This window comes from Podarcis filfolensis (genome assembly GCF_964270895.1).
Source record: "Podarcis filfolensis genome assembly, chromosome: 12".
In the NCBI taxonomy this organism is placed as follows: Eukaryota; Metazoa; Chordata; class Lepidosauria; order Squamata; family Lacertidae; genus Podarcis; species Podarcis filfolensis.
Window position 1 is genome coordinate 40,366,857 of NC_139614.1, and position 24,895 is coordinate 40,391,751.

Below are 24,895 nucleotides of genomic sequence, written 5' to 3' on the forward strand. Positions count from 1 at the left end.
TATGAGAAAACGTGGTTTGTTTAAAAAGCAAGCGCTTCTTATCTCTTGCGCCTGTTGGTAGTCTGAGAACTCACATACATAGAAGGAGAACATGGTTTGCTATTAGTGAGTTAAAGTCATTTTCAGATGTATCTTTTAAAGATCTCATTATTGCTGACTGCTTCTATTTAGTACTTTTTGATACGTAATCATTTACTGCCTAGAAAAGGCTGCTTAATCATTTCCTTGGGATACATTTTTGGTGACACAATAATTAGTCATGTTTTGTCATCGTTTGGGTAGATGCTTACAGCCTATGCCTCATTGCCTTTAAAAACGTTAAAGGTAAGACGGTATCTCTGATTGTACTCGCTAAATTATACTAAAGAACAGCCAATCTATTCATTCTTCTTCCTAGTTATTTTGGCTACAATCCAATCTACATGCACAGAAAGGTTCCACAGCAAGCTGTAAAAGCCATAAAGACCTTTTGGTTTACGTTATTCTGCAACTGATGAGAGGAAAATCTTGGGAGGGGAGGGCTGCAGCATTTCCTTGCTGGGTTCCAACCAATATTATCAGAACTAGTGTGATACTAAATTTTTACTTTCATAAACTTCATTTCATGCAATTCCACCGGCTTCCATGCCATATATCAATGTGACTAAATTGCCATTTGCATGTCAGTACAATACAACACGTAGCATCAGAGTGTGACCTACAGTCCCAATTTTAAATCTCACTTCAGCAAGGCAGCCTCAGCTCTTCTTACATGGCTACTGTAAGGATTACATATGAAGTTCTTCAAACACTCTAGAGCACTATATAAATAGCAATTAGCACACACTTTTAAACTATCATAATTCCAAACAATCACTAACAGATGAGCACTTAATAGAGCGGCGTAATGCCCAAATACATACAATATTACTTATACCAAGAAATGTTTTGGTATTTTTATAGTTACCAGTAACATTCTTAATCTGAGTTTTGTCAACAATGTTAGGAGCTGTGTAAATTCATCTTTAAAACTTGGTAATGCCACATCCCAATACAGTCGTACCTTTGTTCTCAAAGTCCATTTGGAAGTCCATTTGACTTCCAAAAACTTTCGAAAACCAAGGCGTGGCTTCCAATTGGCTTCAGGAGCTTCCTGCACTCAATCAGAAGCTGTGTCGGACGTTCGGCTTCCAAAATATGTTCGCAAACCGGAACATATTTTGCGGCATTCGGGAGCCAAAACATTGGAGTTTCAAGGCATTTGAGAACCAAGGTACGACTGTAGAGTCCTTGAAAAATTCCTATTATTATTATTAAACCTGAAATGTCTTCCATTAATACATGTTTGGAAGCCTTCTTGGCTGGTGTTGGAAGAGATGTACTATACTATATGTACCCACTGCCATTTTTCAACTTGGGCAGTGAAAAACTCTTCAAAGCGTAGGTGACAAGGACAAATAAACCTCAAACTGTAATACAATCTATAGTGCACAGAACTGGGTTAAACACAACATAGTTAATAGGATTAAACAGTGTATGAGTTTTTCAATAGTTAACTAAAAATAAATAAATCACATGTTAAACTCAAGGGGATAAGAGTCAATGTGCTTTTTCCCTTAGAACAATCCACACATGTTCTGAATACACAATAACTGTCCTTGCTCATTTCACCTCACTGCCAGCATCACATCTAAAATAATAAAATGATCTCATAGGGCTTTGACTTTTATATTCTATGCATGGAATTGGTTCTTGTCTATAAAACCAAATGTCATAACAAATAAATATTTAAGGCACACAAAAAATCTATGCCCTGCGCTACTTACATAATATACGGCTTGATTTCAGGAGCACAAATAGGGTAGCAGTACCCAGAAAAATAAAAATAAGGAAGTATTATTTATTTCCAATATTCACATACCAGTTTTCACTACTAATGGTGACAATAGTTTATAAAACAATGAATACAACAATTTTTTTGTCAGAAGCACAGGGGGCAGATGCACTAAACCATGGTTATGAGAACAAACAGACAAGCCATAGGCTTGTGCACACTATTCTCACCTTTCCTTATGCACAGCACTTCACAGATTCCAATTCTGCTTAAGAAGGAAAACATAGTTTGCTGTTCTATCCAAGCCTGCCATGCTGGTTTGTGCAAATTGTACCTTGCTTGCAAAAGGGGATCATACCCTAGGTTACAATCCTGGGTTGCTGGCAAACTATAGTTTGTTGAAACCATCAATTGCTGCTCTTTTGCCTAGTTTTTTGCTATTGTGATTGCTATTTAAAAATAAAAATAAAAAATTAGCTGACTTTGAACTCAAGAGGCCAAAGGTGTGCTATAAGTATTCAGAATAAATAAATGGTTATCCAAAAGTAAGTCCAGGCTCTGTAATGTTCCTCCAAAGTAAGCATGTCTAGGATTAAATAATAATTCATTGAACAATAGAAAACAACTGCAAACTTAACTCCCATCTGGGAGTAGCAGGGGTGAACAGAGCTACTGTATCCAAAGCCTTGCAGCTAAAGCTAAGGGGTGGTGGTGGTAGCGATGAACTTTGCTGCAGTTGCTCTAGTAGTCTATGAACCAGGAGATCCTTGAATGGCCTATTTCTGCCTCTGGCTAATGTACAGGGAGTGGTGGATTTCCATTGCCCATTGTTTTGGCAGGTGTAGTGGAGATCTCTGCAGTGCTACATCCTCTATAACACTCTCCAGCATGGTGGATCAGGGCTTAGGACTGCACTTCAAGTGACAGCGTCAATTTCCAGAAGTAGTTGAAAAGAAGAACCCTCCAGCCTAGGCCTACTTTGCAGGTGTGTGAGAAGCTAACCTCTTTCTGAGTTAATTTAAGGTGTCAGAATTAACAGAAACCAGATAGGGATTTATTAGCAGTGAAAACATAACATAAAATGGTACTCAGGCATGGTTGACAGAAAGAGGGGAGAGAAAGTCCCTATAAGGGCACGTTAACATGCATACATGGACATAACTGATGCAAACTGCAATTCATTGTATTGGACTGAAAATCACGCATGCAAGTAAGAACAGTCCCAAAACTGTTACCACAAAATATATTATGAGAGTGAAATCCAGTATCACTTCTCCAGGAAACAACAACACACATAGGCACCATGAGGCTTGAGCTGCGTGCCAAAAAAGCCACACTTAAGTCATTAAACTTTGAGGTAAGCATGCACATTATCTAGGCTACAAAATCTGCAACTTTTACATGAAAGCAAACTCTGTGAAAAGTAATGGGAGTAGCTTCAGGATGCTAGACTACAGTCCTAAGGCTATGCAAACATGGAGTCCCTTTCTAAGCATGCTCAATCAGAAAAAGTTCAGCTGCGCTTAATGGAGCAGACTCCCAGGTAAATGTACATAGGAATATGGCCCAGTTCCAATGCAGTTCACAAAATGTACTTGCAAATTTGGTAGACAATGTTCACTTTTAAGCTTTGTAAAGTCTATCAGGAAATGGCATGACAGGCATTTCCTGTCTCTTATGTTGGCATTCTCCTTCAGCTGGGGCATGATTAACACCATCAACTTACAGACACTATTGGGGGAGGTGGGAGAGAGAAAGCAAGGGGCATAAATCTCCTGAGCCCTTCCAGATGTTGGCACTCCAACTCCCATCAGCCCCAATCAGAATAGCTAGTGGCGAGGGATGATGGGAGTCGCAGCCCAACAACATCTGGAGAGCCACAACTTCACCATCCCTGCTCTAAACCAAAGTCCAACCAAAACAGCCCATCCACCACCACCACCACACCCACCCACAGGGAACGAGGCTTGTGGCACATTTAAGGCTAACACAACGACTGTGGCAAAGGTTTAGTGAACTAAAGCCCACGTCATCCGACGTGGCCAACAAATCCGTTAACCTTGTATGGTGCTACAAGATTCTTTTGTTGTGCTGCTGGCTGCAACATATGTGCCTGCCTGGAACTTGCAATTAAAAAGTCATTTAGGGAGGGGAGGACATATATAATAAATAATAATAATAATATCCTCCGACGCAAGTGCAGCCCTCCCCCCCCGCAGCACCTTCGGTTAGTCTCTCCCCCTCGTTCCCGCCCGGCGAACACGCCCTTATAAAGGCACGCTTTGGCTTTTTCTGAAAAAGGGCACACGGCGCTCCTTCCTCCCTGCCTCACAGAAAGGACGGGGGGGAGGGCAGCGCTCTCCCTCCTTCTCCCTATGTCCCCCCCCCGCCTTTCTCTTTCTCACTCGGCCACACTTTCATATCCCACAAAATAGGGAGAGGCTGGAAACAAAAACCCCAAAAAAGAGAGAGGAGGGATACAGATACACTCGCAACGCCCAGGCTTAGTTTTGCCCCCCCCCAGCAGACCCCCCCCCTTGCCTGCCCCTCCTGTCCGCCGCTACCTGTGCCATGGCCGCGCCTGAGCTCGGGCGCCTCCCCGACCCTTGTCCGGGGGCTTCGAGAAGTTGGTGGCGGGGCTGAGCCTGCTTCCTCCGCCTCGACGCTCCTCTCCCTCGTCTCCTCAGCTCCGGGGCCTGGCCCGGCCTCCTCAGGGCGACGCCTCGGGGGTGCTGAGGGTGGCGGCGGCGGCGGCGGCGGCGACTGCTATCCCCTCTCGCCTACCAGAGCCGCGCCTTCTTCCCTTCCTTCCTTCCAACCATACGGCAGGGCCGGGAGAAAGGGACGGCCAGGCCTTGCAACTGCCGCCGCCGCCGCTCCTTGTGCGCCTCCGGAAGCGCATTCCTCCCCGCTGCCGTCAGGCTGGGCGGAGCATGAAAGGCGCGGAATTGGGGCCCTCAGGCTTGTCTGCGTGGGAGCAAAGCGGGGTTTTCCCTCCCTGGCCCTCGTCACGGAGCTCACCTTTGCCTTGAAACTCGGCTTTTAGGCTCGACAAAGGTTCACAAACACACACGCGTTGCCTTCATCCCCCTGCTGCAAGTGTAGATTGGCCAAAGGTTTGGTCCTCCGTAAGGACACTCCTGGGATATATTTTTTTTACTCGGAAGTAAAGCTTGCATTCAGAGGGTGTAGACTTGCAGCCTGAGGCACGCTCTTTCTCTTCACTCCTACAGGTTTCATTTCACGTCAAGCTGAAAAACAGAGAGTACATTGGAATTTCTGGGTGATCTGAAGTAGATCAGGAAAGGTTCCTTCCTGACTCCCAGTTGTTTGCCCTAGGAAAGACTCCCGAGTAAGCAGGTAGTCGTGTAACAAGGGGAGATGCTGCCCTTCTGCGGATTGGTAAAGAGTTCTAGCAATGGAGGAATTTAGAAAGTGGAGTCTCTAAGGTTGTTTCTTGTCATAGGGAAAAGGAACCGAACCATATCCCTAGATCCACTTTTTAAAGACAAAATTTGATTCTATTCACATTGAATAGGCACTTTGCACATACTCACAACTCTCTCTCTTTAAAAAAGCCACATGTAAGTCCATGATATTGAACAGGCCCTACTAGTGTTGAACTACAACTTTCATCATCCCTGGCCATTGACGTACTATTTCAGAACCAAACTTCCCCTTGACCTCTCTCATCCCTGGTTAGCTTAGTCATTTGTCTCATCCTGCCAAGTGACAGTTGATACAGAATTTTAAACACCCTTATACTGAGTCAGATCACTGGTATATCTAGCCTAGTAGTGTGTAATCTGAACTTCCAGTGGCTCTCTAGGGTCTCACTACAATAACGCACTAATTTGGAAGACAAATTCCCACAAGAACAAAGTGCTCTTTTCGGTTTTTTACTGGTGGTGGTGGGGAACTTTACATAAATCTTTAATGAAAGAGGAGCACCCCTTAGAAGGCATATGTTCCACCAACACCACACTATTAAGAGCAATGAGCATTTTTGCTAATGGGATATCTCCAAAGAACCTAAAAAGACGTATCTGAAAGTCTGCTACTGCGCACATCTGGATGTCTGCAGGGGGCAAGACACTCAATTATGGTTGCCATATTTTTAAAAAGTGAAAACCAGGACACCCTAAAGTTGTGTAATATCCGGGGTGTGCGTGTTGGTTTCTAGCACTTGTTGAACCTGAGAAATTAATCAAAATGTACAGGCACTTGCTTTGTTTACCATCTAGTTTTATGAAGAGTTCTGGAGAACTCAAATGTTTGCATGCAGTTTTCTGATATTTTGGTTGGCCTAATAAAGGTATTGCCCTAATCAGTGCTATTTTTTCTAGAAAAAGAGGTGCCAGAACTGTCCATGAACACCTCCCTCATACTCTTAGTTCCAGTACCTCTCAGGTAGGTACCATTGCCATTCTGAGTTCTGGCAAGTTCCAGCTGAAAAAAAGCCCTGGCCCTAATATTTTTTTCCCCTTATGACTTAAGACAGGCATTTCTACATATTGTGTAACAACTGATTAATCTTTAATACTTTAGTTAGTCTATAAGACTTTAGCAGCAACAGTAACAACAGCTACAATATTAAATTAGCACAAAATATTAAAAAGCACAATGCTTTTAGAAATATACCCTTGTCCAGCTTTCCTCTCTACTTTAAAATAATAATTTGCCTTTCCTTGTAACTGCAATAGCAAACATATTCCTCCCTTATATATCTTTTCCGGCATTGCCTGCACAGTTATTTGTATAAATTTAGATTATGGTTTCTTAGGGCCATTCAGATTCCCCCTGATTTATAATCACACATTACAATGTTAGTAAGGGAAATGGTGTGGCTTTCAGAGAACACAAAGGGAAGTTCAAAAGGAGCTGTCAGACGTGTAGATGGGGCTCTATAGAAAGCAGAACTGCATAATTGCCAGCTCCCAATTCAAAACCACAAGTTCAGCAACCTGTGAAATTGATTTAAAAGCTGTCAGGAATAATATATAAAATATTGTCAGTTTCTTAGTCTCTGGAATACACTGTAGTCACTGTAAAAGTTTAGTTGTTGTGATCAATTATGTTTTAACAATTAATAGCTAAATTCAGTAATATTGCACTTTAACATATATTCAACCTGAATTAAACTCCCCCTTAGTTTTAAAATAACCTGCCAGATGGGTGGAGTATAAATAATAAAATTGTTGTTGCTGCTGCTAATGTTTAAACCTAGATCTACCATTTGTTCATGACCCATTGAACATCCATCAGCCTATCTACACTTGCACTATTCCTTTTGTTACAAAAAGCCCTGTGAGAGCATGTGAAAAGCTCAGTGGAGCAGCAATGAAACTATTATCAAAATGCCCTACCATCAGCCTGCAAAAGTCATACACCAGAGATCATTGTGTTCCCCGCTATCAGTTTGCTAGCTGTAGCTGGGCCTAGGGACATCCTATTCCATAATAATAATTTTACTATTTATACCCTGCCCATCGGACTGGGTCACCCGAGCCACTCTCGGTGGCTTTCAACATACCATATAAAAACATAATAAAACATTAACTATTTAAAAGCTTCCCTATACAGGGCTGCCTTCAGATGTCTTCCAAAGGTTGTACAGTGGTACCTCGGGTTACATACGCTTCAGGTTACATACGCTTCAGGTGACAGACTCTGCTAACCCAGAAATAATACCTCGGGTTAAGAACTTTGCTTCAGGATGAGAACAGAAATCATGCTCTGGAGGTGCGGTGGCAGCAGGAAGCCCCATTAGCTAAAGTGGTGCTTCAGGTTAAGAACAGTTTCAGGTTAAGTACGGACCTCAGGAACGAATTAAGTACGTAACCAGAGGTACCACTGTATAGTTATTTACTGTATTTAGGTGAATCCAATGCGCCATCGAATCTAATCTGCACCCTAATTTTCGCAATGTAATTTGGCCAAAAAAGGTGTGCATTTGAGTAAATACGGTATCTCCTTGGCTTGGGCGTCGCATATACTGTAGTAACTTTGTTATTAACTGCCATATGCAACTATTTCTGTGATTTTTAAGATCTGTTGATGATGCCAAGAAATCCTCCCAAGCACTTAATATACTGCAGCAGTTTGTGGCCTGGTGTTTTCATTCCTTTCTTGAAAACACACCAGAAAGTTTGGCACTGATACATAGTGAAATGCCAAACATATTTGCCTACGATGCTAGGCAAAAATAGACGATTTTGGCTGGCAAAACACAATGGAATTTTATGTCATGCTGCCATAAGAGTTTGGTCAAGAACTTGCCATCATCAAGATCTATCAGGGTCCATATCTGTTCATCTTTTGAAACTGATGGGTAATCTGTCCTGCATTTTCTAAGAAGAAAGCTGTTCTGAATTACCATTTCCACTAGAATATTTCAAAAATTTGACAACTTGGAAGAATAATTATAAATCAGATTCACGTCAGACATTCACCAAGCTCCTTGGCAATAGTGTTATGAAAAACAATATTTTGGTTAAAAGGAAAGGTTCATCAGAAAAAGTACATGAAGAATTTTATAAAAAATGAGCACTTCCAATGACAGTCCAATGCTGAGTCCAAGCTGTAGTGGTGTAATGTTCAGTGGCTGTAATGAGGCCAGTGATTGGCTGTATTCCATCAGTACAGTATTTGAAAAGAGCTGTTTTGGAGATCAAATGTACCCTTAGGTGAGGGATGGGGAACCTCTTTGGCCCATACCTGTCAAGGAAGTGGAATCTGAGCATAAGCTGTCTCTTAACTGAAGCCCAGTCACCAATAAGATATCCTCTTTTTAGAGTAAACAGTTCATTTTTAACTCTATACATCCAGTATCCATTGGAAAACTGAGAAACCCATGTTTTGTCCTCTATTTCAGTTCCACAGACACCCATCTGACAGAAGCAGGGTGGAGTACATTGACTTAGTCATTGGTACCACCCATTAGCGTTCAGTTAAAACAGAGGGTGGATTACTGGGGGACTTTGGAAACTAACTATAGATCTCAGCCTAACTCATCTTGCAGAATGCCTCTAAGGAGAAAATGTAGAAAATGTATACAGGTAAAAAAAAGATCCAGTTTAACCCATTATTAGCCTTAGAGTATTGCGGGGGGGGGGGGGGGAATCCACACATAGTGTAGTGGTAAAAAATGATGGATTCTGCCCCTATCAGCACATTTCAGCTTTCCTCATGAAAAAACCCATAAGACCTTCTAGGCATAGGATCCCTTTAAAACAAATTCTTAGCCAAATTTACCCTGAATGTTCCTATAATTTTCACTGTGGGTTAGGATTTCCACTTCATCCTTTACACACACTCTTAATGAGAAAAAGTAGGGAGGGAGGGAGGACAAATTATTTTACCATGCCCAAATAACCAAAGCTTATTAAAGGCTCAATAATACAAGCGGATTTATTTTGTGATTGTCCCATTATAGGTAAAAAGCACGTACTCAAGTCAAGCCGTGGAATTAGCTAAATCTGCCTGTTCTGAAGGCAAGAAACAAGTATTACAGCTTGCAGCTATGGTAGAGACTTTGCCTTTTGATATATTTAGTTTGTGGTTACACAAACTCTTTTCCATTCCAGATCACACAATACCTGTGCAGTTATTTTAAACAAAATCCTATTTTAAAAAATCTATTTCTTTTGTCTCGTTTATGATCATATCAGATGTTCCCAGGACGGTTGCTGATGCTGAATGGAAAGATGACTGTGTTAGATTTCCAGTGATTCATAAAGCCACCTCCTTCTCTGTTCTCCTTTCAGAAGCCTTGCAAATTTCCCTCTGTCAGTTAAATTAGGGGTGGAGAACCTGAGGTCCTCCAGATATTGCTGAATTTCAAGTCCCATGGCCTCTAATAATGGGCCGAGTTGTTTGGAACTGATGGGGTTCAGAATCCAACAATATCTGGAAGTTCACAGCTTCTGTACCTAAATTGTTGCTCATGAGGAACATGCATTCTTAGCATAATGACAGTTTTGTATAACTGAGCTTGTGGGTCATCATAGTGAACTTGCTATATTTATTACAAAGGAAATTGGGCACATGGTTAATGTTTTCACAAATACTCACACCACAGAGCAGTATAAACGTTGACAAAAATGAGCCTGGTTTTAATCATGCCCATAAAAGTTAATGCAAAGAAGTCCTTAAGACATACTTCCTCCTGATACAACCTCTTCTCCTTGTGGGATATATTCAGGGTGGTACAATACACAGAGTTGGGCTTTATTGGAAAAAACCTCCCCTTTCAGTCATTTACTGCAACAAGGGTTGTGCAATGGAAGTATTTTGTTATGATTAAGTCCTCCTCTCCTTTTTAAACAGTTGACATATATCTGTAACAGTGTTACTTTCAGTTTATATCTCCATTATTCCAGTTTAACAGCATCACACAAAAGGAAAGTAGCTACTTATCTACCATTTCTTGTTGATTATAAACTATATTGCATAAAATGCAGTAGTAAATAATCTAGGAGAATTGTTTATTACATTTTTTCCTTGCTTTTTACATAAATGTCTCAAAGAGACTTAAAGAGTATTTAAAAATACTGGACTAGCTGCCAAACATTTAAAAACTGTGATACTCATATGTTGAGAGAATATCTGAAGACAGGTACTTGCCACTTCATATTCTTTATATGCCTTTGAAACAAGGTAAATATATTGGGTGAAGCATTTTATGGACATATTATCCTTAATTCTGCATTAAACCAGCACATGGTGCTTAGCATATGTTTTGTTAAGTACAAATTTAAAAATAGTTCATGACCATCTTAGAATCAGCAGAAGCCCAAGGCGTTTTAGGACTTTTTTTTATGTTATCACTTTATCTCCCGAGTTGTGAGTAAGCCAAAAGCAGGGTTTTACTCACACAGCACTGTTTGCACTTAGTAACACAAATAGTTTGTCAAGCAGGATTAATCAGCAATGCTGCTATGAGATTGCTTGCTTCTTATCACCAAATCTGTAGTATAAACATGCTGGCTGTGTTGGCCAAAATATGTTGTATGCTGTGGGGTAGACATCAAAGGAATATCTGGAAGCATTCCATTTTTGGTATGAATATGATATGAATTTTTAGCTTGCTGCTTGGAACACTGATTTGGAAATGACTGTGTCATTTTAAAGCATCCTTCCCCAACCTGGTGCCTCCCTCCGATATTTTGGAGTACATCTCCTCTCATCCCTGATCATTGGTCATGCTAGGGCTGATAGGAGTTGTAGTTCAACAACATCTGGCGGGAATCAGGTTGAGGAAAGGTGTTTTTTTAAAAAAGTTGTTCAATAAGGTTTTCTAAGTGGATTGCCTTGATTTCAGGTTTGGTTTGTGCACAGATTTCCACATCACAATTAGAAACCCTATCTAACAGCTGCTCAAGCTTTGAAAACTAGACAGATGGTGTTACAAAATGTGTTGTGATGCTTCCCATTTCTCTAAGCAGTAGGAAACTCCAGCTGCTACAGAGTTGAGTTCCCTTTTGAGAAGCTTGTGTATTTTTTTGTAAGCATAAAAATATACAAGTTGAGCAGGGGGCATCAGACAAGAACTTTGGCAATCATGCATGCTGGTCTTTAAAGCAGTATCAGCTCTCCCAAAAGCTGAAAGCATAGCCTTAGAAACTCACAGCTGTGGCCAGGAAGAGTCAATTTCCCATGAAAAGACATCTCGATTGCCTTCTAAAGCTTGATTCCATGTGGATTCTCAAAGATAAAAATATATAGATTTGGTTCCTCAACAGGGATTTTGAAGAATTCTGATGGAAACATGGGTGAAAATTGCTCATGTTTGCTTATTCATCCCACTTATGGAATGGAAATCAATCCTCTGATAACAATTCCATAGTTTCCTCTAATTCCGCCATCTGCAATCCCCTGCATCATATCCCATATCATGCCCAAAGGCCCCCCAACTGCTAGGAGCACATGTTGGTGTGGGGCAGTGAGGTCTGAAAGCCCCATTCTGAACTTTCCTCTATTCAAAAAAGGAAAGTTAGGATCTTAAAACACAACAATTAACAATCCATAAATTTATACATACAGTTTAATGTGGATTATAAAAGCAAGCTATATAGCAAATCTAACACATAATGTCCTTGTTATTGTGGCTTACATTATTCCGTCTTGTTTGGGGGGGCTGGACTTCAATCCCAGTAAGTCCTTCCCTGAATGCACCATGGTTTGTGGTGGTGGGAAGTGCAGAACAATATTAATTGCAGAATAAGATTACAGATTTGATTACCTCTATTCATTTACAACTCTTTATGAAAACAATTTAGTAAACTGGTTTGTTGTTAGTGCATTCCATGCTGCGTATGTTTCTGTTGCAGGACTCAGTGTTGGGTTTGTCCTAATCTATAATAGCTCCCTAGCAGTAAACTTTGATGATTCACTCTGATTCATTTTGAAGGATAGATTTATACCTCCAGTTCAGCAGCGTCCAGATAAAATCACTGGCTGTTTACACAAGACCATCCCAAGGCTTTAAAATGGCACATATATATTTTCTCCCTTGAACATTTCACTTCTTACTTTCAGCTGCAAGTTAGCAACACAATCCTTGTCTGCAGTTTTGAATGGAAGGAAATCAGTAAGTACTGCTATAAATTAAATTTCAAGTGCCAAGTGAATGTCCTCCTTTTGTGGAGGTAATTGATAAGAAGAGATCCTCTATGTTACTGTGCTATGAGAGAAGCCTCTTGTTAATGGGGGTTCAGTCTTATGGAGTGTATTCATGTTGCCTCCTTAGAACACAGTGAAGTTGCTTCCCCATCTCCATGTGCTTCACAGCTCTTCCCTTCCCCTCAGCTGTTCACATCAGCACAGCTTCATTAGTGTCAGATTCCTTTCTGTTTGTATACACACCAGGGGGCATTGATAGGGTGGGGAAATGCCTTTTACCCTATGCAAAGGTATTCATAAGTACTTAATTCATTCCGGAGGTCCGTTCTTAACCTGAAACTGTTCTTAACCTGAAGCACCACTTTAGCTAATGGGGCCTCCTGCTGCTGCCGTGGCGCCGGAGCATGATTTCTGTTCTCATCCTGAAGCAAAGTTCTTAACCCGAGGTACTATTTCTGGGTTAGCGGAGTCTGTAACCTGAAGCGTATGTAACCTGAGGTACCACTGTATTTTGTTAGGATACACATGCATTTTGGATAACATCATTTGATGTATGAAAATTAGCAAGTGCACAGCAAACAGGAGTGTGAACACAGCTGTGTTGTCCATAGGACAAGTCGGCAGAAAACCTGTAACTAGCACAATCCTGACCATGTCTGCTCAGAAGTAAGCCCTTTCTAGACCACTTTTATATTAGAAGCCAGAAGGCATTCTCCACTACTTGTTTTGCTTACTAGTTCTGAAAACCCCTTCGTTTAGCCAATATGTGCCTGACAGCACAACCTACGCAGAAGTGATCCCCATTCAGTTCAGTGGGGACTTATTCTCAGGTCAATGTATGTAGGCTTAGCTCGAATGTTTATCTTTTGACCCAATAAAAATGAATAAGTTTTTGGGGGGCTCTTGAGATCAGTTTCCTCAAATGTTGGAGAAAGGTTAGCTATGACTTACGAGTTTCAGTCCTTCCAGATGTTTTACTTCCTTAATGTTGGTTAGACATACAAATATAAGGTTCCTGGTTTTCTACTTTACTGTAATGGAAGAGGACGTCCAGGAACTGAAAGGAACAAGGATCAGAAAATGCACCATCGTTCTAAATCTATTTTAGAGGAAACTATTAAATGGATACTGTACTAACTTCAGCTATCATGTCCCTGTTACTGGTTTTTAAACCAGTGAATCCATTGTTTCTGGTTTTCTTTTAAAAATAACGGTGTTTCTGCAATATAGAAGTGTGCAGATAGGGAACAAAAAGAATAGCCCAAGGGCATTCTCTGTCCAATGGGTGTGTCATCGTGACCTTGCAAGCCAGGGCAGCACTACTGAATGTGTTGCCAAAGAATAAAGTAAGCTGCAGCAGGGTCTTTGTTTAAAATCTTAATAAAAAATGAATCATCGAAAAGAGCATGTCCCTGCATGGCTTCTCTTTTCAATCTCTTTGAGATTTTTTTCTACAATCAAGTGACATTTTATTAAACAAACAAACAAACAAACAAACAAACAAACAAACGATAGGAGTTCAAATATCCTGCCCCATGTTTGCCTTCTGCAACCATGTCCTACTTCTCAGTGGTTTAATAGTGAATTTCAAAGTGCAGGAGACTCATCATGGCTGCCCCCTAAGCCACATACCAAAAATGCAGGCAGCTGTACAGATCCATTATTATTCACAGACACAGCCATGGGTGTAGCCAGGATTTTTGTTAGTGGGGACAGGCCTTTTGTTAGGGAGGGGGCAGAACCTCAGTTTGCTATGTATTTATTTTTATTTTTTTGATGGGGTCCCATGGACACAGCCAGAATGACTTAGCTCCCTCACCCCCATGAGCTGCATAGCTTAGAAAAGAATTTGACTTGAACTTGTATAAACTGCAAAGAAAGCAAACCAAATCACTTTGGACTCTAGCTTGCAAAACAGTGACACTGACTGCCAGGCAAGGAAGGTTAATTCTAAATCCACATTTCACTTCCCAGAGTAAAAGCAAGGCCTGTGAGTTACTGTGCTGCTCCTTCCATTAGCAAAACAAGAGGAGGAATGAATGAGCTAGATATCTCAGATGCTAGGTTGGGAAACATGTAGATGGACAAAAGGAATGTCAAAAGGAGGAAATTGGAGGCTCCAGTGTGAAAGGGTAGTGCAGATAAGGCTCACTGAGCAATTAATTCATTGCTTTCCCACTCAGCTTTTATCTTGCCCTTCATCTGACAAATTCTGGGTGGAGTTCATGGTTCTCCTCCCAATTCTTTGCTTATGACAACCCTGCAAGGTAGCCTAGGCTGAAAGATAGTGACTAGCTGAAGGTTACACACCCAGCTTTGGGGCTGAGTGGTGATTTGAACCTGGGGATCCCTGGTCCTACTCCAAGTAGGGCCTTTTAGCATACAAAATGGTAATAAAAACTTTCAAGTCACACTGAAATATTCAGGGATAGATGATCCAAGTATTATTCTTTTTTAAATCACATGTGTGGGTGATAATGTACCAGTAAAATTGAGGGCTCTTTAAATTGAAGTTTAGGCAGGGAACAGATCAGAAATCTATCTGTTATACAGTTTATTTATCTTGGGTGGGGAAGGAGACACCCAACAAGGATTTCCAGCAGAATTGGCGGTGGTTGTGGGCAGAATTCAGCAAGAAGATACAGTACAATGAAATTAGAGTGCACTGAGTATTTACTCTCCAGCGCTGGTCTATGGGCAGTAGAATCTCTCTGCATGAAGCAGCACTCCGGATTATGTCTGTATATGGAATCTGACACGGGTGGAAAGAGAATCAAACTCCTGACGCAAAGCCTTTAGTGTGCTAGAAACTCAGGGCCAAACTATGTGTTTTGCCAGAAGAGATCTGTGACTGATCTCTTGATGTTTTGTTCTGGTTTTTTGTTTTAGCTAAATATATCCGTGGGGGAGGCCCCTCTGCTCATTGGACTGGGGAAGGAGCAATGAGGATGGAGCTTTTTAACGTTCCCTGAAGCTTTTTGCTGCTCAGAATTGATGCTTGCTAGTTTATATTTCTTCCTGTATTTTTTTTCTCTCCCAGGAAGCACGAGGAAAAGAGAGGAGGGAGGATTAAAACACCCAGCCCTTATGCCACTTCCTTGACCAAATTAGGACCTCTCCCTTCTCCCCGCAGCAGTGTTTAGCTGAAAAAGAAAGTTGGGAGATCATTCAAGGGTTTCCCAATATTACACATACCTTGGCACTAATTTTCCTCTTATTTCAGAAGCACAGCCATGCCAGTTTGTTGCAGCTTGGGCACTGCAGGTACAACAGCTGATTGTGGCATGAGCTCCTTTATGCTATAGCCTACTTTCTCAGCTGCATCTGATGAAGCAGGCTGTTGCCTAGGGAAAATGTGGGCTATCATAAATTTCTTAGCCTTTAAGGCACCATATTTGCCCCTCTTGAGCTATGCTAAATCCATGGATAACAAATGTGGGTTGGGATGGTTTAGCCCCACATGTATTCACTAGAAGTTTCATAGCATCCAGCTGTACACATCTACAGCTCTCTGCACATGATCAGGAACCCTGCCTCTCTATATTCTAATGAGCATCTGTATTCTAATGAGGGAAGGGGAGGTCAGAGCTTCAATGTATCCCCTGCAATAGTTTATTATTCATAGATTCTTAGTGCCTGAAAACAACTATTGTTACTATTCTGGCAAGGAAACCTGGATGTGCATTTGATGTGATTTGCTCCTTTATCCCTGTGGCAATTATGTAAGCAGAAAAGGGAAAGTTACACTCTGTCTAACGTCTCTAAGTTCCACCATTAGGGTGAAGAAGGGCCTGCTAATTTAAAAAGAATAACTTCCAGGGTTTTTTTTATTATTATTACAGTATAAAAAAATAATCTTCTTTACCCTCAACATTCTTTCATTCTGATAAATGCTGAATCACTTTCTTGCCTCTGTCCATTTCCTGTTGCTTCCTGTCACTGCATGTAGGTAGGGCTGTGAGATCTTTTTGGAGCAAAGACTCATCTCTTTGCTTGGCAGCTGCGAAGCAAAGGGATTGAAATAGGTAAGCGGCATTCACAACATTCGCACCTCCACCCTACTTTTAAAGTGTCTGTTTATCATCTCTTAAGAGCCTTTCTCTTAAGAATATTACAGAGCTGGAAAAGGGACAGAAAATGACAACCAAAGTGACCTAGGGTTTTAGGGAACAGAGTGACTCCCCTGGGAGGAATGGTTGCAGTGTTTGGCGAGGAAAAGGAGAAACAGAAGCTGGTGAAATGATGCATGTTTCTCCCTCTCTCAAATCACTAGAATTCATGAATGCTGAAAGTTGGAAAATTCAGGACAGATAAAAGAAATCACTTATTTGTGTAATGCATGGTTAAAACTATGGAAATCAGTTCCACAGGAGGCAGTGGATAGGTTTAAAAGAGGGTCGGACAAATTCATGCAGGATAGGGCTATCAATGACTATTAGGTATGATGGCTTGTTCTGACGCCACCATTGGAGCAAGTAATGCTTCTGAATACCAGTGCAATAGCTGGAATCCAAAGACAAGGGGGAGAGTGCTCTTGCAGTTTGATCCTGCTTCCATGTTTCCTGCTGGCATCTGGTTGGCCACTCTAAGAACAGGATGCTGGGTTTAATGGAAAATTGGCCTGATTCAGGCTCTTCTTATGTTCTCCCTCCAAAGCCTCAGCTGCCAATTCTATTGGGAATAATCTCTGCCTATTTATTACTACATGTATAGCCAACCTTTCCTGCAAGGAACTCAACATGACATGCACAGCACCCAGCCATGGATCTTTTGTTTAATCTGTAGTTCAGCCCTAAGAGGGAAGCTTTTAATCATACTGTTGGAACTGACATAGGTTTCAGATTATACAGGTTTTAATCTTTTTCTTTAAAAACAAAAGAGAACATGTTACTACTGTCCAGTATCATGGCTATGTCACAAAACTGCCTTTAAAAAGTTGTAAAACAGGCATTCACATTTAGTCTGCCTTCAGATGGCTGCACATTAACTGTTTGCTTTACAATGGTGTGCTTTCTGGTGCAGTCTGCTAACATCCCAAAATGTACTTTCGTAATGGCAGTGGGTCAGCAGTGGAAGGACATCTCAGCTTGCAGACATAAACCGTTTTGCATGGCAGATTAGTCAGGCCAGCAAGTCTGTTCTCGTAAAAGGTGAAATTGCCTTGACATGTTGTGCTGATAAGAACAGCTAAAGGTATTACATTGAAATATTTTCTCCCTCAAAGTAAGCAACGCACATATTTTGAAGGAAAGAAAAAATATGAGGCAAAGGGGACTTTTGTTGTGACAGCTGGCTTGACAGCTGTGGTGTATAACTGTGCCACAGCTATACCTTCAGTCAGCCAGCATGCTCTGACACGACACTGTGGTCTTACAAAGACCAAATGGACAGCCACTGCCCTAATCTATACTTGCCTAAGCTTTAGTTGGATTTTGAACACAGCACGGTGATACAATGGCAGTAAATACAACATAAAGGTAAAGGGACCCCTGACCATTAGGTCCAGTCGTGACCGACTCTGGGGTTGCGGCGCTCATCTTGCTTTATTGGCTGAGGGAGCCGGTGTGCAGCTTCCGGGTCATGTGGCCAGCATGACTAAGCCGCTTCTGGCGAACCAGAGCAGCACATGGAAACGCTGTTTACCTTCCCGCTGGAGCGGTACCTATTTATCTACTTGCACTTTGATGTGCTTTTGAACTGCTAGGTTGGCAGGAGCAGGGACCGAGCAACGGGAGCTCACCCCGTCGTGGGGATTCGAACCGCCACCCTTCTGATCGGCAAGTCCTAGGCTCTGTGGTTTAACCCCCAGCGCCACCCGCGTCCCTTAAAATACAGCATACCAACCACCTAAACCATTTTGCTTCAACTGGTAGGTCATGTGACCCACAACAGGGTTTTAACTAAGGTGGGCTGCTCCAGTAGTACCATAATTCATTTTCTTTTTATTTAAGTTTTGTAATAAGCCTCATGTATGTGCTAAAATTAAGACACAAAAAGGTCAAGGGAAATTGCTATCAACCTGGGGCCCACAATGCGGTGCCTGCAAGCACCACAACACACTCAGATATGCTCCTTGGAAGCCACTAAGGTCCAGTTTTTTATTTTTAAAATTGGGTATTTTTGACATTCTTGTTGTTTGATTGGGGTTGTATTTTTTGGATGGGTGTGTTGGTGTTTTGTCTGTTAGGAAGCAGCTCCGAGCGTCACCAGTTTTTCTTTTGTGAAATGGGCATCTTGTGGTGCCCTCAATAGCTCTTTAAATTTCCCACTGGGCCCCTGGGCCCAAAAAGATTGGGTACCTCTGCTATAAACCATTACACTGAGGCATTTGCAGCACTCATTCACAAATCAACGGGCAAAAAATTATCAGCAGTGGTGGAGTTTGTCCAGTCATGTAAATGTTTACATTTTCCATTGGACCTGTTTAGGAACATAAGACCATTAAATTGCTGGTCCAGGTGCACTGGTCCACTGGACCAGTAATATATCTGCAACAGTGCCCAAACTGATGCCTCTGTCAGAGTCAAAGGTTTACTACTCTTGAACATGAAGTTTTTTCCAACTTGAGCTGCATTGCCCAGGATACTGTTTTAGCAGAAGTAGTGCCGTCAGACTTTGACCAAACTGCGGGAGGCAGTGAAAGACAGGAATGCCTGGCGTGCTTTGGTCCATGGGGTCACGAAGAGTCGGACACGACTAAACGACTAAACAACAACAACAACAGTGCCGTCAGACTGTTGTCCATAATATCGGGCTGTAACTCCTTCAATTCTGTTGCTCTGAATAATCCTGGCATTGATATGACAGGTTACATAGGGGAAAGACTCTTTCCAGCTCTCTAGAAAAGCCAGGCAGTGAGATTTAGGCTTAAGGGGACAACCTCAAATCACTAACTCAAGAGCAGTTCTACAGAAGGCAGCAGAACAGTTTCAGAGTATGCAGCTTGAGATTGCAGCCTTAAATGGTAAGCATTTATACAGCACATAATTTTTCCATCCCTGGGCAGAATGCAACAGACGTCTTGAGTGCTTTGCAATAATACAGCATAATTCATTTCTCTCTATGGTACTTTGAATCCTGAGCATTAGGTCATCTTTTCCATACATTTGCCAGAGCAGGATTATTGCACAGAGAAGACTCTCTCCAGGGCTTTGTTCTAAATGACCCAACAGATGAGACACATCATTTTTCTTGAATGTGTTCCACAGTCTGATAATTTTAAGGTCTCCTCTGCCTTTGGTAGTTGGCCCAAATTTTCCTGTTAAGTCCAAATGATTTAAAATCCTGCATTTTTCTCCTTGTGGCAAATACATTCTAGAGCCGATTGATCCTGTCACTTTGTACAGTTAATGGAATAGCTTCACTCCAGAAGAAATAGATCAACTTCTGTTCCTCCACCGTTATATAAAAACAGTGAGGCCTGGGCAAACACTGGAGAGGGGAAAACATGTAGCCAGTTTTAACAATTACATTTTTAAAAAGCAGAAGAAATGCCTACAAAAACATAAAGCATTCTTGTGTTGGGAGTGGGCAACCTTGCTAGTTTTCAACCTTTTAAAAAAAGCCGTAGGAGTGCTCTCATTCATGAGTGATACAATGTGGAAAACTTGCTTTAAAAAAGTTCACATAATAGCACACATGTGTGGAAGGAATTAGCATCACATGATGCATGTTTTAGCACATGGATGAGTGTGGAGGTCATAAAGCCACATTCAATGCAGCATTCACAATAGCCGTGGAGAGAAGGGAAATAGCATTTCCTGAATCACAACTACAAAACAATGTAGTTTGAGTACTGTGAAAACAGCAGCACAACCAGTCCTTTGAGGAAAGTTCTTCAGGGTCTTGGAAACAGACGAGCAACAGCTGTACATTTCATAGAATCAAAGAATTAAAGAGTTGGAGGGAACCCTGAGCATCATCCAACCCCTGCAATACAGGAATCACATGGGTGGCGAAGAACAGTGTGGAAATCGTTCTAAACTGCTGGATCCCTAGTCTGGGGATTCCTACCCCCTTACGATTGCATATGCCATTTATAGTCTCCAATACTTGGTACATTCCCTCCTTCATTGGCATCTTTCTTGGATTTGTACAGCCCAGTTCTAAATGTGCAAACATGGAAGGAAGTCCCATTGAGTTCAGTGTGACTTATTTTCAGCCAATCTACTTAGGACTGCATTCTTTCTCCTTGTCTCTGACTCCTCCTGATTAAATTCCAGAACCATATGTGGCAAGAGTATTGTTAGCCCAGAAGAAATTCTGATGAAAGAAGAATGGCAGACGAAAGTAATGGACTATGCAGAATTGGACAAAATGACAGGAAGGATTCGAAATCTGCGGGATCAGAGATTTACAGAAAATTGGAAGAAGGATATGAATTATTTGAAGAGCAACTGTAACCAACAAATTACGCTAGTAGGACTACAAGAAGTTTTGTAAGGAGAAATATACGAAGTGTTACAAAGTAGAAAAAGATAGAGATATTGGTTATGAGTTTGAAATGTAATAGGGAAGATAAGACATGCATACTGAGAGATTACATTGGAAAATTTTCAGACAGGATTGATGGAAGTCAAAAATTTGAATAAGATGTAAAAGTATGTTTAATTACTGTTGAAAATGATATGTTAAAAAAACTAATAAAAATGTATATATGAAAAAAAAACGAGAACCATATGCACATAAACTAAAACATAACAAAAATAGTCATAAACAATAAAGAAAACATTAAAAAATACACAACCAAACTGAACAATTTCCACATAAATCACGAGATCTAATATAAAGATACAAAAAACTGAACAGCAACCCCTCCCCCACAACAAAACCCCCTAAACAGTACCCTAGCCCCAGAATCTGTTCAGCAGCTTCAGCTTTTGTAGCTGGAGTCATTCAGTGCTCCAACTTCCCAGGCCAGGTGGGAAAAGGCCTGCAAGGCACAGAGCAGGTCTTCCAGGATTTGCAGCCAAGATGGCATAGGGGCACAGAAAAGAACTGATCAATTTTCCAAGAATGAATATAAGGGCTGTCCCCCCCCCCCTTTTAAATTTTTTACCTGATTGGTGAAAGATAGACAATCAGTGCTAATTTGTACGTGATACTCCACAGCAAAAACTGCTGACATTATGCCGATCATAATCTGCATAAATTCGTTATCTGCACGTTTTAGTACAGTGCCATTGCTAAATGTAAAATTAATATGATATGCATGGAAATAAAAGCGTATGAAGGGAAACATTGTTAATTGTCTTTATGAAACGCTAAGAAATTGGGGGGAGAAATTTCACAGCAATAAAACCGATAAAGGAAAGAAACAATACAATTTTTAAAAGGCATTAATGGCTGCAATCAAGCTAAGTGTAGAGAGCACCACAAGGACAGGGGGCTTCACAGCTCTCATTTATGTGTAAAGAAAACTCTGCACTTGTAATGTGTGTGGGGGGTGTTATTTATTTATTTATTGCATGTATATCCCCGCTTTTTCTCCAAGGAGTGCAAAATGGTTCTCTCCCACCTCATTTAATCCCTGCGACAACCATGTGAGGTAGGTTAGGCTGAGAGATAGTGACTGGCCCAAGGTCACCCAGTGATATTCATGGCTGAGTGCAGATTTGAACCCTAGTCTCCCAGCACCCTGTCCAACACTTAACACCACACTGGTATGCGATGCCTTTGCTACATACTTTCAGCTGCTTTACTACTAAATGCTGCCTTAGAATTCCTTTCATGGATTCCTTTCTGGCTTTTAAATAGCTACTGATGTTTTTTTAAAATAAAAAAATGTACATTTATGAGGAACAACAGCACATGAAATCTGATATAAGCATAGGACTAGCCAAATGAAACAAATAGAAAAGATGCAGAGTTAGGAAGTACAAAGCTCAGTTCGAATCCCTGCCTAGCCTCTGGGTGACTCTGGGCCATCAGTCTACTTCTTTCTCCCTCAGGATCAACTTGTTTTCTTCAAGTGACATTGTTTTTAACCAAAAGCAGCTGTGCAGAACTGCAATCTAGATCGGAAGTTGAGGAGTGTGGGGAGAGGAGCTTATCTCTTCCTTTACAGGTCATTTTTCTCTCAGAATAGCCCTCTCTAAGTTTAGCCCTGCCACACTGGGCATTTCTTATCCAGACTGTCAAACCTTGTTTTGGTTAAAGCAAACTTTGTTTTTTTAGAAATCCCTCATAAGAAATAAGGCTATGTATACACATTTTATTTTAAAATCATTGGGGACAGAATACTTGGTGTGTCCCACCCCCTATATAGTCCAAGTACAATCTAGTTCTATTGAATATCCCCACCCCCTGCGGAAAAGGACTTCTTGGAAACATAACAACTCATTGCCGACTGATTCTGTGTCCGTTTGAAAACAGAAGAAAACAGCAGCCTGGGCAATGGGTGTGTTTGTATCCACACCTGCCCAGGGACATTGTAAGAGGGCGTAGCATCCTTGTAAATACCCTTAAAGTATTCCTGGTTTTGCACCTGTTGGTTATTGAACAAAGTGAGATTCAGAAATGAGATAAGAACTAGAGGCTCCTATGGAGAAACCACCACTGTTACAGGGGATAAGCAAGGAACAAAGGACGCTTTGTGTTTGTCCTGCCTTTATTTTTTTAGTGTGAGCTGTCTGATAGGGAGCTTGTGCAGTTGGAGTTTGTGCTTTGAAACTCTCCTGCAGATCAGGCCTTTTTATTTTGGTCTTGCTCAGGGGCGGCAGCAGCACCCGCCCCGTTTATGATTAAGAGCCAGCCTCCTGGCGACGGCTGACAAATCTGGAAGCTTGCTCACTTCTTTGTGACCTTTCAGCTGATTCCAACAGCACCACACTACTGTTACTAAGGATTCCCCATTCCTTCAATGGACCAACACAGCTACTTCCAATTTTTCTCCACTTAAAGTGCAATGCAAAATCAACCATGATTTAGTCTAAGTGTGAGAGAGAAATCAATCAGGCAGGCAGGAGGGGCTGGGGAGCAGCTTAAATGTGCAAGCCCATTTAAAGAAAAAAAAAATCCTTAGAATTCCTCTAGATTTGGCCTGATTCCTACTGACTGAGGAGCTGGCTGCCGTCTCCTTTTCTCTTTGATTTAATGACAGACGTATCCAGGAGGCTTCCAAAGCCAAAGGCCCCATATGTTTGACATTCTTTTTCTTCTGGGAAACTGGAAATGACCTCGGACCTCAATGCTTATAGTCAGCCAATTTGTGTGTTTACTGAATTGTTGTTCCTATCCCCCCCACCCCAAGGGAATCTAAAGGGAATATACTTTTGCCTGAGATGGAATTTTGAAACTCCAAAAATAACTTTTTGGCTCCTTTGTAATACTGTGAGTGCTGTTGAGCTTCCCCTTTTTATTCTCTGACCATTTCACTCTTGCAATCTCTCTCTTGACTTTTCTGCTGATTCTGGTGAGGCCATTGGCTCATTTGCTCTGATGTCATGGTGACCCTGTGTGAAAATGAGAGGCGACAGGGTCTCTTGTGGATCTTTTGCTTAGCTGAATGCTAATGGGAAGTGCAGAATCTGAATTCTAAGACTGGTCACATGAAACCTCTGGTACATTCAAGCACATGCATATTGCCTACAAGACTTGGGTTACATATGCTTCAGGTTACAGACGCTTCAGGTTACAGACTCCGCTAACCCAGAAATAGTACCTCGGGTTAAGAACTTTGCTTCAGGATGAGAACAGAAATCCTGCTCCGGCGGCACAGCAGTAGCAGGAGACCCCATTAGCTAAAGTGGTGCTTCAGGTTAAGAACAGTTTCAGGTTAAGAACGGACCTCCGGAACAAATTAAGTACTTAACCCGAGGTACCACTGTATTTGAATGACTGAATTCCTCATGCAAATGGAATGATTCTAGATAATGCACTTAGAAGCCATAGGCAATTGATACTTGCTGTTTATAAGGTCATATCTTGGAATGCATCAGAACTGTGTGCAGGAAAATATGCACAGTATTACGAGAAACTGTGATTCTCTTAATGTGGATGTACCAAAACAACCAGCTGTGTGAGGGAGCATATGTGTCCACATTAATGCAGCCTGTATACCTCTTAATATGGATGTTACAGAACAATGCAGCTCTGAGGTGCTGTCGGCTTTTTGACATAGACATCAGGATAGGTTTAGATAAGAAGAATTGCTTACTTGGAATTTTGTACCTTTATTACTTCTAAATTAGTATGTTTAGGATTACAAACTAAGGCTGTTATCACGTGCCACTTAAAAAGCACTCTGTGTCTGATACTGGACTAAACTACCTACATTGGCTAATGTGGTTTTTAAAAGTAGATTTCTGCTGCTGCCTGCTGCCTGGTGTATGAACATCACCCAAACATATGCACAAAATAGTACATGAAGAGACAGTTATATTGTCATGACAGAACAGCCAACTTTTGTAGGTCTCCAAGAGACAATTCTATATTCTGTTCAATTTATTACAGTGCCAT

General features: G+C 41.4%; 1 protein-coding gene and 2 long non-coding RNA genes across 5 annotated transcripts in view; 1 reads left to right on the forward strand and 2 right to left on the reverse strand.

The window, feature by feature from the left end:
* Positions 1-5,158, reverse strand: part of ITGB1 (integrin subunit beta 1) — a 34,673-nt gene extending 29,515 nt beyond the window's left edge. Inside the window, exon 1 of one of the 3 annotated variants that reach the window (XM_083579501.1) lies at positions 4,378-5,158. In XM_083579501.1, the coding sequence (XP_083435627.1) occupies positions 4,378-4,386 (9 nt within the window). In that variant the 5' untranslated portion in view covers positions 4,387-5,158. The remainder of the gene's footprint in view (positions 1-4,377) is intronic. The other 2 variants (XM_083579502.1, XM_083579500.1) reach the window with 2 other exon arrangements.
* LOC310746352 lies at positions 5,038-9,425 on the forward strand. Its single transcript, XR_014540662.1, has 3 exons — positions 5,038-5,173; positions 6,160-6,223; positions 9,249-9,425. It is a non-coding gene; the product is annotated as an uncharacterized lncRNA (long non-coding RNA).
* A 475-nt stretch (positions 9,426-9,900) lies between these two features.
* Positions 9,901-24,066, reverse strand: LOC310746280. The gene is made up of 4 exons (XR_014540571.1): positions 23,805-24,066; positions 16,302-16,436; positions 13,388-13,493; positions 9,901-12,378 (listed from the first exon to the last, which is right to left on the reverse strand). It is a non-coding gene; the product is annotated as an uncharacterized lncRNA (long non-coding RNA).
* Positions 24,067-24,895: the final 829 nt, after the last annotated feature.